A 17858-nucleotide genomic window follows, 5' to 3' on the forward strand; every position below is an offset into this window, starting at 1 on the left:
TGTTGATTTTATGGACGCCGGTCGGTGGAGGATGTTTTCTCTACAAAATTCCATTAGATCATTTATGGTAGTTTCCCATGGCAATTGAAATGTCGAAAGCCTTTTGGAACTTAGATCAGACCCTGGCAAAAGTTTATTCTAAATTTGCTTGTTTCTGAGACCACAAATAAATCTGTCTCTCGGGGTTTCATTAAATGGTCCTTGAACTCACAAAAAGAGTCTCTCTAAAACTGCATTGTAATCTCGGATACTCTCCCTGTAAATAAAATCTTTTGTGAGACAGAAACGCTTTAATAATAACCGATGGTTTTGGTGAGTAGTGTTCTTTAAGAATCCTTGTGAGATACATGTAATCATATGTGTTTTCTGCTGGTATTTTGGGGGCTGTTAAGTCTCTTATTAGAGCATACGTTCTGGCACCAAGGAGGTACATGTATATATAGACGCGCTGGAATCAGTTAGGCATCTTCAAAGTTATTTGCCAAGAAATAGCTAGCAAACCTCTCTTTATATGAAGTCAAGATTCGGGTCAAAAAGGTGCGTTTTTTAGTTTTGCTGGACATTCAGTGTAAACGAATAGTCACAGAAACCCAGCCAAGTGGCTACGATCTATTTTAATATTTAACAAGATGAAAACAGTTACAGTGTAATTAACATTTAAAATCCATTAAAATGATTTATCAAATTCTGAAATATTACATAAAGTATATATCGTCAGACCACTGCTCAAAAAATCAGGGCTAGATAAGGAGATTCTTACAAACTATTGTCCACTGTCCAATTTAAGTACTACACGGTTTACTAAAATGCATTCAGGTAAGAATAAAATAAAAACAGGTCTTAAACGACACAAAAGTGTGGTCTTTCATTTCCGCGATAGTGTGTCACGTGTGAATGTCAAGGATTTTTTGATGATTTGATATAAAATATTTATTTACAAGCAGAAATATTAGAAATTGATTAGAAACTGAAGTTAAAAACAATGAACAATGGGTAAAAACAAACATCGAAATGATTAGGAAAATATCAAATATAAATTTCTAATTTGCAAGATTAAACAATATACACAAGTAAATCAACATATTTTAAAAGACCCTGTCAGCTACAACCAGGTGTTCGTTCCCGGCATCGTTAACTTTTCTTGGGCAGACCATTTAGAAGATCGGCTATTTTGACGTAATCAGTCATTTCGTTGTAAATATTGGCAGAAAGCCTCAAGTAAAGCTCGCTCTGTACTGGAGAAATAACACAGATTATTTTATGTTGATTCATGATGTCCATCTGTAATTTATCTGCACCGTCCTGAAATCAGAATTCTACTACATATATTGTCAGATTTTAGAAATGCCGTAGACATTATTCTCCAATAAATCACAAATGTCATCAACAAATTATCAGTATATTGATTACAAACACGTATTTCTTACCCATGTTTTATCATAGCCTTTATATTCCGGTAACAATACAAGTCTCATTCCGGGAGCTTCCATTGACTTCGGGATCTGCAGCACCTCCGTCCCCAATCTTTCTGCTACCAACGCACTGGCTTTGTCCAAGAGGTTTCTCGTGTATTTGTTTATTTTGTCCTAGATATTGAATAGATAAATATTGACTGTATTCCCTAACATTTGTCGAAGACAACTGTTTTAGTTTGATTAATTTCTAAATACTTTAAACAACAATAATGTTAGTAAGTCTGTTGACTGTTTGAAAACTGCAAGTAACTAACCATCCCTCCAATGTCTTTGTAAAATTGAATTGCTTCTGGTACGCAGAAGTATGGAATATCATCACGTGTCCCTTGAACACAGTATTCCAACTGAATGCCCTTTTTATACATATGTGACGTCACAAGAGGAGTGCACCAATCCTGGTGATCCTTACGAACCCAGAGAATCGCACATCCTCTTGGTGTAAACACCCACTTATGAAAGTTCCCAGTGTAAAAGTCTGGATCAAGATCTTCTAAATTAATCTCCATTTGTCCTGGTGCATGAGCACCGTCTATCAACACCATAACCCCTCGCTTTCTGCATTCCGCTATCATTTTCTTTACTGGGAACGCTAGAGCCGTAGGGCTTGCAATATGATCTAAACATAAAATGACTGCTGGTAAAAAGTGAAGATTGCTAGTTGTGATAAGTTTAGTGGTCATATGAAACCAATATATAAAGAGAACGCTTTGTGCTTTCAGTCTTAACTAAAAATGAGACTATCGGTTACAAGTGGAAGAAATCTTTCAAGATCTCTGACAATGGCTATGATGGGTGTTAACAAGTTAATGTTGTGAACAAACAAATCACATCGATAAACGTTTCCATGAAATATATGGAGATAACGAACAGTATTCAAGCTCAAAAGTCCATTAAACATTACAAAATATATAGGTGCAGAGCAAACACGGACCTCCAAAATATCAGAGGTGGGATCAGGTGCCATGGAGGAGTGAGCATCCCCTGCCGGCCGGTCACACCCGCCATGTGCTCCTTGTCATGATCAGGAAATAACGGAAAAATCCGGTGTGTAATTCAGTGTGTAAATAATGGACTAACAATTAGTATGAAAAACGTCAGTCAGCATTTGACTCAATGATAAATTGTATTTGCTGACAAGGTCATTGTATTGACCATAGAACTTACGAAATGATGACTTTAAACGAGACTGCTGATATTCTTGTTTCATCAACTTGTTTGTCAATAATTTACCTCGTTTTAGAAATTGTACATACGTAGAGCATGCTCTTGCATATCCATCTCATTCTTGTTTGTTATGTAAACAAAGGAAATATACCGTTGATTTAGAGTTTTAAAAAGGTGAAATGTCTAGGTTAGTGGTTGATTTAGAAAATACCTTTAACACAAAAATATATTTTTGATATGATATGATATATCCATAAAATTTCGAATAATTACATATTATTAACTCACAGTGAAAAGTTAGGTCTGCAACTTCAACATTAACTTAATGTTGAATTTCTTCAGGCACATACACCAATATGTAGCTTAACAGATGGTAATTGTTCACTCTATAAATTCAATCTTTGTAAGAAATCTAACCTAAAACCACAAGTCTGATTTTGGGATGCTTGTCCAGAAATGATGTCATGCTGTTAACAACCTCTGATTCGTCATTGATCGGGAAGCGTATATCAAACTGATGAATGTGTCCTCCTGTTTAAAACAATATACACATATAAGCTACATGTACTTAATGAACATGGAATTAATTTAAACTTGTTGTAGGGGTTGAAAACTTATAAAGCATAAACTATATTTTTATGTACATCGATTCAATTTCGTTTGTCATGTACCCTTCACTGTTCCCAAAAATTATGGAGAATTTTTTTGAAATATGGAGATAACTCAAGCTCAAAGTCCGTTAAAACAATACAAATCGGGAGCAGAGCAAACACGGACCTACATAATTTAATGTTAATATTTTATTTAATGACAATACCCCGTACTTTCTAATGAAACATGCAGCTCTCTCTCTCTCTCTCTCTCTCTCTCTCTCTCTCTCTCTCTCTCTATATGTATAATTTAATTTTGTTTGTATTCTAGCCTCTGATTGGTTAATATCCAAAAAGGAACACAAATTAATTCTGTATAACCTGGTTTGGTATGGGGACACCCCCCCCCCCCCTGACAACCAGCTGAATCGTCTGTATCCATGCAATCCTCTCTTTTCCAGTCCTCGGGATTCATGGAAAATTCCAGATTTAATAAACGTACCTTTAACTTCAAACAGTAACTTGGATCTTACCACATGTAAACAAACAACATGGCTGCTAGGACTATGTATCAGTTTTTACCTCCCCTCGCTTCCCATCACTTCCGTTACTAGGGTTGTATTATTGAGCGGCAAATTTGTACTAATAAAAAGCAACGAAATTTTACACCGACAGTTGTTTAATGATTTAGAATTAAATTATAAGGAATGACTCTAATTCTTGGCCAAATTATTCGAGTATAACCTGGTTTGGGTCAGTTTACGCTGTTTTATAATCCGCTTCGCGGATTATAAAGCGTAAACTGACCCAAACCAGGTTATACTCGAATAATTTGGCCAAGAATTAGAGTCATTCCTAAAATATACCTCCTGTTGTCGTCATATGTTTTTAAAAGTACTGCTATCGAAAATTTAAAAAACAAACCATTTAAGCTATGTATTAGTAAGGGATTGTTAAATCTGGTGATATTTAAACACCCAGTACTTCATTGTCTACTTTGTCTTGTGTGGTACAAAATATCTAAAAAGAAGAGAAATTCAGAAGTACACATGTATACCTGTTGAAAATTCGGCTACCTTTCGACAGGCATATTCGACCGCTTTATATGTGTAAACTGTCGCTAAAATCTCGTCACCTTTCTGCCATGGGAATGCCTTCAAGACACTGTTTACGCCTAAAATAAAAAAAATGCTATTACTTAAAAGTTGGATATGGACGGAATTTTCTTTTTATGTTTTCACAATTGCGAAGCACCAATGATTTTTTTAAAATCTTGTCTCCCGTTTGAAAAAAATCATATTTAACTAGAAAACGTTATTTTTACATTTAGTTTGGTTTTCCTTTTGAGCATTTAAACTGTCTCTTAATTGAAATTTTAAAAAAAGTATTTTGCACGATTAATATAGGTCAATAAGAATAATGCACTAAGTTAATCAGTTTATTTGTTTTCTTGTTTAACATTCTTTCGAGAATTTTTCACTCATATTGAGAAGCCACCACTTGCCGGTGGAGGACTGCAAATTAAGACCTAGGCTCGGCACATACGGTCTTTGGGCAGTGAGGGATCTTTTTTCGTGCAAGCACCTGTTGTGACATGCTGTGAAAATATTTGCTTTTTTAAAAAAATTTACAGTGAGAATTTCAAGTAAGTCCTGTGAAAATGTCTTTTTTCCTTTCAAAAGATAAATATTTTAACTTTGGTTGTAAGCGCTATTTATGCGGATAAAAAAATTATATTGTATAACCTATCCTGCCAACGTCACAGTATGACATAAAATACGCATCAGTCCATTTATATATATATATATATATATATATATATATATATATATATATATATATATATATATATATATATATATATTAGGGATGTCAACGAGTACCCGATCGAACTTTCGAGTATCGAATATATACAGGGCATGATACAATAAGTATAAGCGAATAAATCAATAATTTAAAATATTTCTTATAAAAACAAAAAATCATATTTATTATATCTTCAACAGTGAAAACGTTATACGAGTAAAATCTGGAATTGGGGCAGATTAAGCCTGCTAAAACCGCGAAGCTGTTTGTATATAAAAAAGCGTAAACTGTTCCAGCTTATATGTTATGATTTATTCGCTTATACTAATTGTATCATGCCCTGTTCACAAAAAAATTGTATTATTTTTATAAATTCTGAGGTCGGTCACTGTTCGTTATCTTCACCTTTTTCATCCTAATTGACCGCCTTGGTAGCTGAGCGCTCCCTCCTTGATTGAATGTTGTGGGTTCAAGCCCCAGCGAAGTCGGTCTATACATAAATATAAAATATAAAATAGAAAGCAATTGCCCCTTTGCCAAGCGCTCGGCACTTTGAAGTGAAAGGATGAGACCTAAAAACAGAGGTAACGTGTCACATCAAGTGTTGACATGCTAAAGAAGCCTCACTGCTCAAGGGCCTTGTGTGCCTAGTAAAGGTCTAAATTTGAACCCCTTTATCAGTATCTGGTAACGATTCATAAGAAAAAAAAATGGCGAGGGTCGTTAAACCGCAAACAATCAATCGCATTCGTAACGCACCTGTTGTGGCATTTTGTACAAAGACCAAGTTTTTAGGATCCGCCCCTAGAAATTTTGCAGCAGTATCTATAGCCCTACTGAACAGTTGTTGGGTTATTCGCCGGTAGAATACGTCAGGGTTATCATTCAGGGCATCCAGTAATCTGTAAGGATCAAATTTTATTAAGATTGGAAAAGGGATTTTTAATTCTGGGAAAAATTCATTACACACAATTCTTTATCAACATGAATTTTGCGCTTAACATCGAATAGAGATTAAAACAAAAATTTTCTATGAAAATTATGCAAATAATGTAATCTTTTTTCTTCTGTGTAACGCACTATATAAGTAGGTCTTGAGACAAATTACTGTAGAAGCAAAAATATTCGTTGGGAATTAAATTGCGTTAACAGTTATTAACGAAATTAAATCCTACACAAAAATTTTATAGGAATATATATTGAACATGGTTACTTTTGAAACAACGAAATTAAATCCCCGCGAATCACAGATCGACGAAATTTTATCTCCATGAAAATTTCTGCTTCTACAGTATTACTAATCTTTTACATAACTCATTGTGGATACACTTCTCTACATTGAACAAAACTAAGTTGTCACTAAAAATTTTTGATAAATTCAACGGTAGTTTGCAAAAGTTATTGAAATTTTCAAAGGTTACTCCTGTACGATGTACAAGAGTATTCTTACAAAAAAATTCAAACGACAGCCAAGAATTCAGTCTTGTGACTTTGCATCAAAACTCATTTTTGCAGGCCTTTCAATCAATGGTGTATCCATTATATTCTTAGGATCGTTGTTAGCTCTACTGGTCAAAGACCAGGAAAGCTTATATTCTGTGTATCAGTTTTTGATTTCAATGAACGGTGTTGCCATGGTTACTAAAAATAGAGATTTCTGGGAAATACTTTCAAAATGCTACTCCGCCTACAGTTTTGGTCTGATATCAATATAACTTAGCACACAAGTAGACTATACTAAGATACATAATTCTGTGTATCGGTTTTTTATTTCAATGAACGGTGTTGCCATGGTTACTTAGAATAGAAATTTCTGTGACCAAGGATCATTACTGTATTTATTGCTGTTGCAAATTTCAACTCCAAGTGCTACTTTTATCTTCCTTTATAAGTACAACCAGTAGAGCTACAGTCTCGTCAGAGACTTCTGGTTTTTATATGAATTTTGACTTAAAATTGTCAACACGAGCTTTTTAATACAATCACCTTTGATAGTTCATAGATTTCACAATTACATGGATAATTAACATGATTAATTAAAGAAAATTCTCAACGTGCTAAATACAAGCATAAGAAAGAATGGCGACGGTTTTGTGGGTTTTCCATTCCTTCGGAAAGTTATTGCTTCATGTTAAAATTTATGATTGTATAAAATTCATAATTTTACATGTTAGTAGAGCATAAAAGTTAAAAATAAAAACAACACATTGTTTTGCAAATGAAAAAAAAACTTCTTCTTTCTTTCTTTAATGTACCGGGCTCCATCTGGAGCACCGTTGTACATGGGTAAAAGGCTAAAATCCTGTGATGAAGGACTCTTGTGATTAAAACTGAATAAAAGCGTCTCTATTTACAATGTCCTATGTTGGCCAATTCGGACTTTGAAAGTCTCAAGTGAATCGCGTCCACGATATGCCGTTATAAGGAGTTCCAGAGGGAAATGGTGGCTGGAAAAATGAGTCCTGATAATTTTTGATGTGGCAAAAAGGTTATAAAAACCGCTGTGAATGCCCTCTTATTGTTGTTCCTGGAGGCTGTAGGGACGTGGATGGTATGTCTATGACGTTAATGTCAATGCGATACATTATGGTAACACGAGTCACTTGCCGTCTGGATTGAAGGCTCTCCAGGAGCTGTTGTTCCATCATACTGGTAGCACTACTCTCTCTCACTTCTCAAGTACCCATGATGCTCTTCTTTGAACCCTTTCTACAGCCGGTTTTTGAAGTTATCCCACACTGCGCAGCATATTCTGCATGGAGTCGAAACAAGGCTTTAATAGCTCAGCTCCTTGTTTTTCTTTCGACAGTTGGCAACATTCCTGATAAGGGTGGTAATGGTTTATATGCCTTCTTTGTCATGATATTAATATGAGGTTACCAAGAGAGCTTGCTTTCAGTAAGTCACTCCAAGGTACTGGAAAATGTATAATATTTAGCGTGTATGATATTTGGTGGAAATTGATTTCTGAACAAGTTAGCGTATATTTGATTTAGCGCATTTCTTCATGTTCTTATTCATGTATATATGTGCAAGACATTTAGCGTTGCACTTGAATTAGTGGAAGTTTCTTTCCGCCAAAGGCGATAAAAAGAATACAAAGCAAAATGTAATACATGTACGTTTACAGTATTTTGCTCTGTTTCCTGTAGTGTGCCATGGATCTTACAGTCCTTCGTTTGTTGGTTATACGGATGACCTCACACTTGTCTGGGTTGAAACACGTCATCCAGTTCTCCCGACCCATTCCTGCAACTTGTCCAGGTCCTCTTGCTTCTTGTTTCTGCTGGTATGTGTTGTTGTTATCTTTTCATGTTAAACAGTCAAATCTGATTGGTTTAAAAACATTTGTTAAAAAGTACTATTATCATACCGCGTGAATTAATAAACCACGCATTCCGGGTAATATTACAACGGTTGAAAATACATGACGACGGGTAACAGTAAAAAAGAAATTGTTAACTGCGCAGAATGTTTCACCGTAAAGGTTTCTTTTCAATGCATTCTACAAAAATGTGCTGTTATGATAAATCTGTATGTAATTTAAACCTTAATGATGAATTAGACTAAAATAAAGTATTATTTTTTTCAGAAGAAAAGTTTCTGTATAATGGAATATATAGTATGATGTAAGAAATCAATATTGTACAGGACGACATTAATGTTATTCTACTTCAATCAAAGCTTAAAAATAGTTTTTCCATCGAAAATGTGAACAACTACGAAAGACGGATAGGCTCATTTTTGACGAGACAAAAAAAACATTTACATGAAACTCGGTATAACGAGATAATTATCTCGTTATAACGAGTTAGTTATCTCGTAATAACGAGTTAGTTATCTCGTTATAACGAGTTAGTTATCTCGTTATTTTATTTATGTATTTTTTGTGTTATTATCAATGTGGTAGAATAAAAAAAACTTTTGGAGCTCTTTATTTTACGGAAGCCATAATAAAAGGTGAAGGTCAGCATTAGTATAAACAGTTGACATGTGATCCTTTTTGGGTATAGAATGAAAGTTTAATATCTAAAGTTTACAATATGATACGCATTAATTAAGGTGTATTTCAAGCATAAATTATGCCTACAAATGTGTATTGTATCGTGAGACAGTATTTTTGATATCTTCACTCGTGCTTCGCACTCATGAAAATATAAAAAAAAATCCTTTCCCACTCGTGAAATAAATTCCATATCAACTACAACACATTGAATATCCTCTATTTATTACCAACCAACCCAACCCCCCCCCCCCCAAAAAAAAAAAAAAAATCATCAATCTCTTTTTGAAATAAAAATCATATGCTTGCAAAGTATACATAATAAATATTGTGATGAGGAAAATAATTAACGACATTGCTTCAATGTTGTATTAATGATATACATGTACATATGCAGTATTAGGCCTATTCGTTGATCAATCTAAGTAAAAAGATTATACAAGTGAAATGGCTTTGTAAACTCTGTAAACTTTTTTTTGTTTTGTAAACTCTGGTTTGATGTTTTGTCACTATGTGGTAAACATAGGAACCGCCAAATAGACGTGAATCTCAAATACGTCTCCATGAATCTCCACAGTTTGGACCCCCCCCCCCCTCCGCAAAAAATATAAACAGTGAATCGTGACAGAATATTAGATAAAATGTCAATATCAGCAGATCAGATCTAACGTCTTATTACTTAAAAGGATGTAATATCATTTTCATCATTCCTCATCATCGTGGACAATCTGCATAAGCTTAGTCACAAAGTTCAGGGGAGGGGGGGGGGTAAACCAAGTAAAATATTTGACAAGCAAAAAGAAAAAAAAAGCGATTTGATATTCCAACTACGAGTATTCGCCATTATTTTCGGAAGATTTTTACTCAGGTAAAAAAATATGGAGGAAGGGGCACAAAGATACTCTTGACCGCCCCCTTTTCAAAAGTGGTGGTGGGGACATTAGCCCCCCTATTACTACGCCTATGATCTAACTGCTGATGGCTCACCATCCCCCGTCTTCAAAACATTTCTGAATCTCAAAAGTAACAAATGTATCACACTGTAATCGTATACATGTATATTACATGTATATGTTGAATAAACGATATGTTGCACTTATATTGTCTCTGATTTTAAATTTTAGCGGTGTAGAAATTGGTATATGAAAGTGTATAAGTCGTCCAAAACATGTCGAAATAGTGTCAATCATCAGAAATAGTTGTCAAAAATAAATTGCCAAAGTTTGAAGCAAGTATGTTTGACAATATTATTTTAATAAAAATATCACGTCCTAATGCAACAATTTGAGGAGGCGTTCACGAAAATGTGTAAATGTGTTTGCCTTAGAGTTGCTATGCTTATCAAAATATGATTATTGACAGCGAGATAGTTCAAGATTTAATCTTAAGTAAACCCCAGAGCAAATTAAATTTTCAAACATTTATCAATTGTTCAGGTTAAATTTGACTGATAATTACTAGCTAAAAATTCAATGGCATTAAAAACAAAAGCCATTTTTATTCCTATATGGCTATTATGTCTCGAAATAACGAGAAAACTATCTCCTTATAACGAGATAACTAACTCGTTATAACGAGATAACTAACTCGTTATATAACGAGATAATTATTTCGTAATAACGAGATAACTAACTCGTTATAACGAGATAACTAACTCGTTATATAACGAGATAATTATTTCGTAATAACGAGATAACTAACTCGTTATAACGAAATAACTAACTCGTTATAACGAGATACTTACTCGTTATAACGAGATAATTATCTCGTAATAACGAGATAACTAACTCGTTATAACGAGTTAATTTTTTTTTATCTTGTCAAAAATGAGCCTATCCGGCTTTCTGTCATTGAAATTCTTTATTACAATTTTGCCACAAAAATTTCCGACATCAAAGTTGCAGCTCATATTGCTTTAAGTGTATATCCTTGCAAATACTATTTAATAAGGCACCTCGTACACAAAAACACGGTAGAATTAATTAAATACCTTCTCTCGATAATAATAAAATAAATAAAATAAAATAATTTAAAAAAAATGGTATTAAACAATGTTACATTGGTACATGTATGAATGGTCTATTGCATATCTGTAAATTATATTTTGCTTAATAATAAAATTTTTACTGCGAAAAAGAACTCATATTCCTCTCACTGTTCAGAAAATGCGTTGAATTTTTACAAAGATGACGTCATTTCGGATTCATTGACTTGTTTGTACAATGTATCTTCCTGTACGAGATTTAACTAACGACAAAAATGAATGCAGAGGAAAGTTTTGATGTAGTTTAATACTTTTATACTGTTTTAAATCGCAAAATATTTCATTTTGGGGGGGATTTTTATTTTTTGAAATGTCACAGTTAACATTCCCCGTTCTGCAAACGTCGGGTAATTCGTCGCCTTCATAAGGTACTAATCGGCCGAGTTATGCCGATTGAACATATTTTAAATTACAGTGCTGCGTAAAGTCCAGCAGGGTATAGCGTTGTCTGGAGATAAGTCCCTTGGCGAGGTGTGTTAATTATAAGCTGGCTCTCGTAGGAACGTCTTCTCTTAGATCCATGTTGCTCATCTTGCTAGGATGTGATATTTTCTCTAGGTGGTTGATGAGATAACTTCAATCAACTTGCAACTGACTGGGGTTAGTTATAATTAAAAGCTATATGTCCTTTCCTGAACAGCAGGGTGATCTCTAATCATCTGGACTTCACTTACTGAGACCTGTAAGATGACGTCAGTGCTGGAGTTTATATGAGTTAACATGAACTTTAAAAACTGTGATGATGTTTGGTCTGGTCCGCTTGCTTTGTTTGAATTTAAGCCAACCAGTAGTTTTTGTACTCTTATCTTTGGTAACTGTAATATGATTAATATCTGGAGAGGTGTAAGGTGACGTGCCAAGGTCTGGAATGTGGTTTAAGTCTTCAGTGGTATAGATACTGATGAAACTGATTATTCAGTATCTAAATGACTACATGTTTTGCCCTGTGTCTTCCTTATTTTGCACCATATTTATTCGAAAATAAGGGTGCTCAGATTTTACAAACTAATCCCAGCTTGAAATTTGATAAAATTGTAGTCATTTTTGTAACCAATGGGTTATCGTATTTCATGTAAACTGACCCACATTTAAGTTGAAAAAACCTTTCAAATTCATTTCTTATGCGTAAAATTGGTTGAAGAAAACGGAATTATATTAAATTTGTGTATATTAATAAACAAGTTCGTCACAACTTTGAAATCATTTGAAAGATAAAATTACCTTCTACGAAGTTTATAAAACTTTAAGGCTACATCTTGTTATTGCAGCTGTTACTCGCAATTTTTTACTTGATAGCAAACCTTACTGTTTTTGTTTATCCCTGATTTTTGTAGGTACTACTCCATAAGACCCATGGTTGATAAACGTATATCCCTCCTCAAAATGAAAACATTCCTTTTTCATGGCAGCTCCGAACTGTATATTGCAAAGTTCCATCGTTGTTTTGAATACAATCTGGCATAGCGTATGGCGTGGATTAGCAAATGAAAGTTATTGTACAATCGAGTGTCAGAAACATGAAATTTTATTTACCTCCTTATATTAATTTTTTGTGTACACCCAGTACGCAATTTTTTTTTTTATCAAATATGATTTAACTCATGAATCAAAAATAATTAATAAATTAAATTTTCTCTTGAAGTACATAATTCTCCCACGAGCTTGATGTATGTCATAAGTTTCAATTATGGGGGCCAGTCTGAATTGCCTTTAGTTTTTTGCAACCCATTTCAAGGATACATCCGTATTAGTATATTAGTATTCCTCAAGATTACACGCCACTTTATGAACCGATTTGTAGAAATACTAGCTGACAACTGATGGACATACTAACATAACTTTAACTGTCAATCGATAAGGCAAATAGAACGTAGTGTCGATTACATGTATATACTTAAAAGTATAAACAAGATGTGTTTGTGAAACACTGATGCCACCGTATGACAACTTAAGGTTAAATTTTTTAAAGGTAGGTCAAACTCAAAGGTCAAGTTCAATGCTAAAATTGTTGGTATCAAAAGGAAGGTCCTGTCACAAGAAATACATATTTGAAGTATGAAAACCCTAACACCAACTGTTCAAAAGTTATGGCCAAGATTTAAGTTTTTCAAAAATAGGTCAAACTCCAAGGTCAAGGTCAAAGGTTCAAAGTTGTTGGTATCTAAAGTAAGGTCTTGTCACAAGGAATGCATATGTGAAATATGAAAGCCCTAACACCAACTGTTTAAAAGTAATGGCCAAGTTTAAAGTTTTTTTCAATTGTAGGTCAAACTCCAAGGTCAAAGAGTCATAGTTGTTGGTGTCCAAAGGAAGATCTTGTCACAAGGAATACACATGTGAAGTATGAAAATCCTAGCACTAACTGTTCAAAAGTTATGGCCAAGGTTAAAGTTTTTCAAGATTTAAGTAGGTCAAACTCCAAGGTCAAGGTCAAAGGGTCATAGTTGTTGGTATTCAAAGGAAGGTCTTGTCACAAGAATTACAGATGTAAAGTGTGAAAGCCCTAGCACCAACCGTTCTAAAGTAATGGCCAAGGTTAAAGTTTTCCAAAAGAAGGTCAAACTCCAAAGTCAAGGTCAAAGCGTCAAAATTGTTGGTATCCAAAGAAAGGTCTTGTCACAAGAATTACACGTGTAAAGTATTAAAGCCCTAGCTCCAACCGTTTAAAAGTTATGGCCAAGGTTAAAGTTTTTCAAAAGTAGGTCAAACTCCTAGGTCAAGGTAAAAAGGTCAGAGTTGTTGGTATCCAAAGGAAGGTCTTGTCACAAGGATTACATATGTGAAGTATGAAAGCCCTAGAACCAATTGTTCAAAAGTTATGGCCAAGGTTGAAGTTTAATAAAATTTTGCAAAACTTGGTCAAACTCCAAGGTCAAGGTCAAAAGGTCAAATATGGTGGTACCCAAAGAAAGGTCTTGCTACAATGAATACATATGAAATATGAAAGCCATAGCCCAACCAATCAAAAGTTATGGGCAAAGGTTAAAGTTTTTGCGGAAAAACAGACAGACAGACGGACAGACAGGGCAAAAACTATATACCCCGGAATCTTCGATACGGGAGCATAAAAGTACAATGATATCTAGATATGTTGAAACTAAAATCTATTGTAAAAAGCAAATGTTATAAACTTAGTTATACGTAGTTCTAAAATATGCGCAAAATAGACAACAATATTACTCACAAAAAAAAAATTAAAATACAAGATGTGTTTGTGAAACACTGATGCCCCCGTATGGCAACTTTTAATAGCAAAGGTTAAACTTTCTCAAATGCAAATCAAATATGTTGGTACCCAAAGTAAGGTCTTGTCTCAAGGAATATACCTGTGAAATATGAAACCCCTAGAAGCAACCCTTGAATAGATATAGAAAATGTTAAAGTTTTTCAAAAGTGAGTCAAACATCAAGGTCAAGGTCAAATGGTCAAAATTAATGGTGCCTAAGGAAAGGCCTTCTCAGAAGAAATATACAGGTGAAATATAAAAACTGAAGCAAGTTATGAAGTTATGACCAAGGTTTAAGTTTTTTCAAAAGTAGGTCAAACTCCAAGGTCAAGGTCAATAGATTTCAATTGTTGGTATACAAAAGAACAGTCTTGTCACAAGGATTACATAGGTGAAGTATGAAAGCCTTACCACCAATGGTTCAAAAGTTATGGCCAAGGTTAAAGTTTTTCAAACGTAGGTCAAACTCCAAGGTCAAGGTCAATGGATTTCAATTGTTGGTATACAAAAGAACAGTCTTGTCACAAGGATGACATAGGTGAAGTTTGAAAGCCTTTCCACCAATGGTTCAAACGTTATGGCCAAGATTAAAGTTTTTCAAACGTCAAACTCCAAGGTCAAGGTCAAAGAGTCAAAGTTGTTGGTATCCAAAGGAAGGTCTTGTCACAAGGATTGGATATGTGAAGTATGAAAGGCTAGCACCAACGGTTCATAAGTTAGGGCCAAGGTTAAAGTTTTTCAAAAGTAGGTCAAACTTCAAGGTCAAAGGGTCATAGTTGTTGGTATCCAAAGGAAGGTCTTGTCACAAGGATTGCATATGTAAAGTATGAAAGCTGAAGCACCAATTGTTCAAAAGTTATGGCCAATGTTAAAGTTTTTTTCAAATGTAGGTCAAACTCCAAGGTCAAGGTCAAAGGGTCAAAGTTGTTGGCAAAGTGTTGGTATCCAAAGGAAGGACTTGTCACAAGGATTACAGATGTGAAGTATGAAAGCCCTAGCACAAATTGTTCAAAAGTTAGGGCCAAGGTTAAAGTTGGATTAAATTTTGTAAAACTGGATCAAACTCCAAGGTCAAAAGGTCAAATATGGTGGTACCCAAAGAAAGGTCTTGTCACAAGGAACACACATGTGAAACATGAAATTTATAGCTCCAACCAATCAAAAGTTATGGGCAATTTTAAAGTTTTTGCGGACAAACAGACAGACAGACGGACGGACAGGACAAATACTATATATCCCCGAATCTTCGATACGTGGGCATATTAACAGGAACTTAAAATATTATAGAAATTTTAAAACATTATTGGAATTTAAAACATTATAGGAAGTTAAAACAGTTTTGAAATTCACAACATAACAGGAACAGACATCACAGGAATATAAAGGTTTAACAACAAAAATAATCATCGTACAACATCACAGGGAAAACTACGTTAACACAAATTTGTTCACTTCAAATCTCTGGCTGATTGTTTTGGAATATCAGCAGCACACCAAAAAATTCTCTAGTGGGCGACTCAGTAGTTGAGGAGTGACCAGCTCCCTACATGTCTGTTACAATAAAGAGAAGAAAAACAATGTTTATTTAAAAAACTTGACATTGATTGACAAGAATGTCCCTAGTAACTCTTGAAGAAATTCTAAGGTGTATACTTAATGAACGCTGTACAATTAATAGATTGTTTCCATGACCTCAATCAACCCTGCAGCAAAGGTAAAGATATACTAGTATTATAATTAACAATTTCATAATGTTGTCCTGATCTGTGTCAACCTCGTTGGTTTTACAATGAAGAATTGTATTCGTACATTTCTATGAAAGTCAACGTTGAAAATAAATTTGATTTATCTACTCAAAGTGTATGGTTTAGCAAGAAATTGCGCAGAACTTCAATTGATTTAAAATGATATCGTTGTTAAAAATATAATAAAGTCCAATTAAGTTGAATTGTTCTAAATGCTATTGAAACATCTTAAATAATATCGTACTGTTTATATTTTTCCTTCGAAACATACTAAATTCTATTTATTTATCTAGGGAAAGGGCAACCTCGATTAAAGAAGTTTTCAGAAATAATGGGACTCTTTTACCCATTTTTAACGTTACGACCAAAGAAACCTTGTTAATTGATTTAGAAAATAAAAATAGTGGGCAGAATCTACTGTAGGATTTTCGACTGACCATTTTCTTTAGATAGAGAGAAAAATATTTTAACTTTCTAAATTGAATGACTAAATCCCACGGTAACTGCACAGGCACTTGGGGTATGGACCCCCCCCCCCCCTTTTCCATTTTTTTTCTTTTTAAATCTGGGGTCGAGTCACCTTTTTCCTATTTTTATATTCTAATATGCACTTTATATTATCAATAATGTAACTCTTTTGTCTCTATATGCTGTTTTTAAATAAACCGTTTTCGACCGATACATAAAAAGAGAGAAGGCTTGCAACTCTTTTCTCATCGTCTGCCTCACCTCGCTTAAACTTCGCCTGATTATTTATCGAAAGAATAAGAAAACTTGGAATATGCATACATCAATAAATTCGTTATACATTCTTCTTCCTTTTCATATTTCCATTTAATTTTTATGTGCCCCCGATTTGTAAATATTTCGATTAAATCACCCGCATCTAGGGTAAATTTTGTTGATGTGCACCAGCTGGGACGGAAGTGCAATAACGGTAACTCTAACTTTATAAATGTTCTGCATTAAAAAAAAATTCCAGGCTTTACAATAACAATATTGTGAAATTTGGTTGTCTAGGTCGTCTGTTAAAAGTTAATATTCATCCATTAGAATTTGCTAGTTAAAGTTATCTTGTTATTCACAGAACTTACCGTTACATGTTATATGAAGAGAAAATTCGGGATTTATTCCTTCTCGCATTTAATGTTCCGAATGACATTACACGTAATGATGATACCCGAAAATACCGGGCACTTCCGTCCCAGCTGGTGCACATCAACAAAATTTACCCTAGATGCAGGTGATTTAATCGAAATATTTACAAATCGGGGGCACATAAAAATTAAATGGAAATATGAAAAGGAAGAAGAATGTATAACGAATTTATTGATGTATGCATATTCCATGTTTTCTTATTCTTTCGATAAATAATCAGGCGAAGTTTAAGCGAGGTGAGGCAGACGATGAGAAAAGAGTTGCAAGCCTTCTCTCTTTTTATTTATCAGTCGAAAACCATATATTTAAAAACAGCTTATAGGGACAAAAGAGTTACATTATTGATAACATACAGTGCATATTAGAATACAAAAATATGAAAAAGGTGACTCGGCCCCAGATTTAAAAAGAAAAAAAAATGGAAAAAGGGGGGGGGGGTCCATACCCCAAGTGCCTGTGAGAGTTCCCACAATATTGCCTAGTATAAACCGTGGATTAGTAGACGTAGGTTATATAATGCATTCGAATGGGAACTATTTTTATTTGCCTCCATAATACATTTTAACAGATAATATGTCTTTATGGAAGAAGATTGACCCGTCCCTAATATCCGTAGCCTAATTACTATATATTCTAAAGAATTATCT

The 17858-nt window shown here is 34.2% G+C and overlaps 1 protein-coding gene across 1 annotated transcript; it reads right to left on the minus strand.

Annotated features, from left to right (window-relative positions):
- Positions 1 to 702: 702 nt before the first annotated feature.
- Positions 703 to 12519, minus strand: LOC133186718 (uncharacterized). Its single transcript, XM_061321990.1, has 7 exons — positions 12389 to 12519; positions 5795 to 5937; positions 4287 to 4403; positions 3057 to 3170; positions 1730 to 2091; positions 1428 to 1586; positions 703 to 1302 (listed from the first exon to the last, which is right to left on the minus strand). Exons 1-7 carry the CDS (start codon positions 12517 to 12519, stop codon positions 1132 to 1134), a joined length of 1197 nt encoding a protein of 398 aa, XP_061177974.1. The 3' UTR covers positions 703 to 1131.
- Positions 12520 to 17858: the final 5339 nt, after the last annotated feature.

The sequence above is a fragment of the Saccostrea echinata genome, unplaced genomic scaffold, assembly GCF_033153115.1.
Source record: "Saccostrea echinata isolate AGI-Se365-2 ecotype Australia unplaced genomic scaffold, CSIRO_AGI_Sech_v1 ptg000014l, whole genome shotgun sequence".
Lineage (NCBI taxonomy): Eukaryota > Metazoa > Mollusca > Bivalvia > Ostreida > Ostreidae > Saccostrea > Saccostrea echinata.

Bases quoted from the DNA above. Each gene is read 5' to 3' on its own strand.
- LOC133186718 (XM_061321990.1), bottom strand. From the start codon at position 12,519: ATGGAACTTTGCAATATACAGTTCGGAGCTGCCATGAAAAAGGAATGT. The intron at 5,938-12,388 runs GTAAGGTTTGCT...TGATCCTTACAG, and splicing joins ATCAGGGATAAACAAAAACA to ATTACTGGATGCCCTGAATG. The intron at 1,587-1,729 runs GTTAGTTACTTG...TTCAATATCTAG, and splicing joins ACAAAGACATTGGAGGGATG to GACAAAATAAACAAATACAC.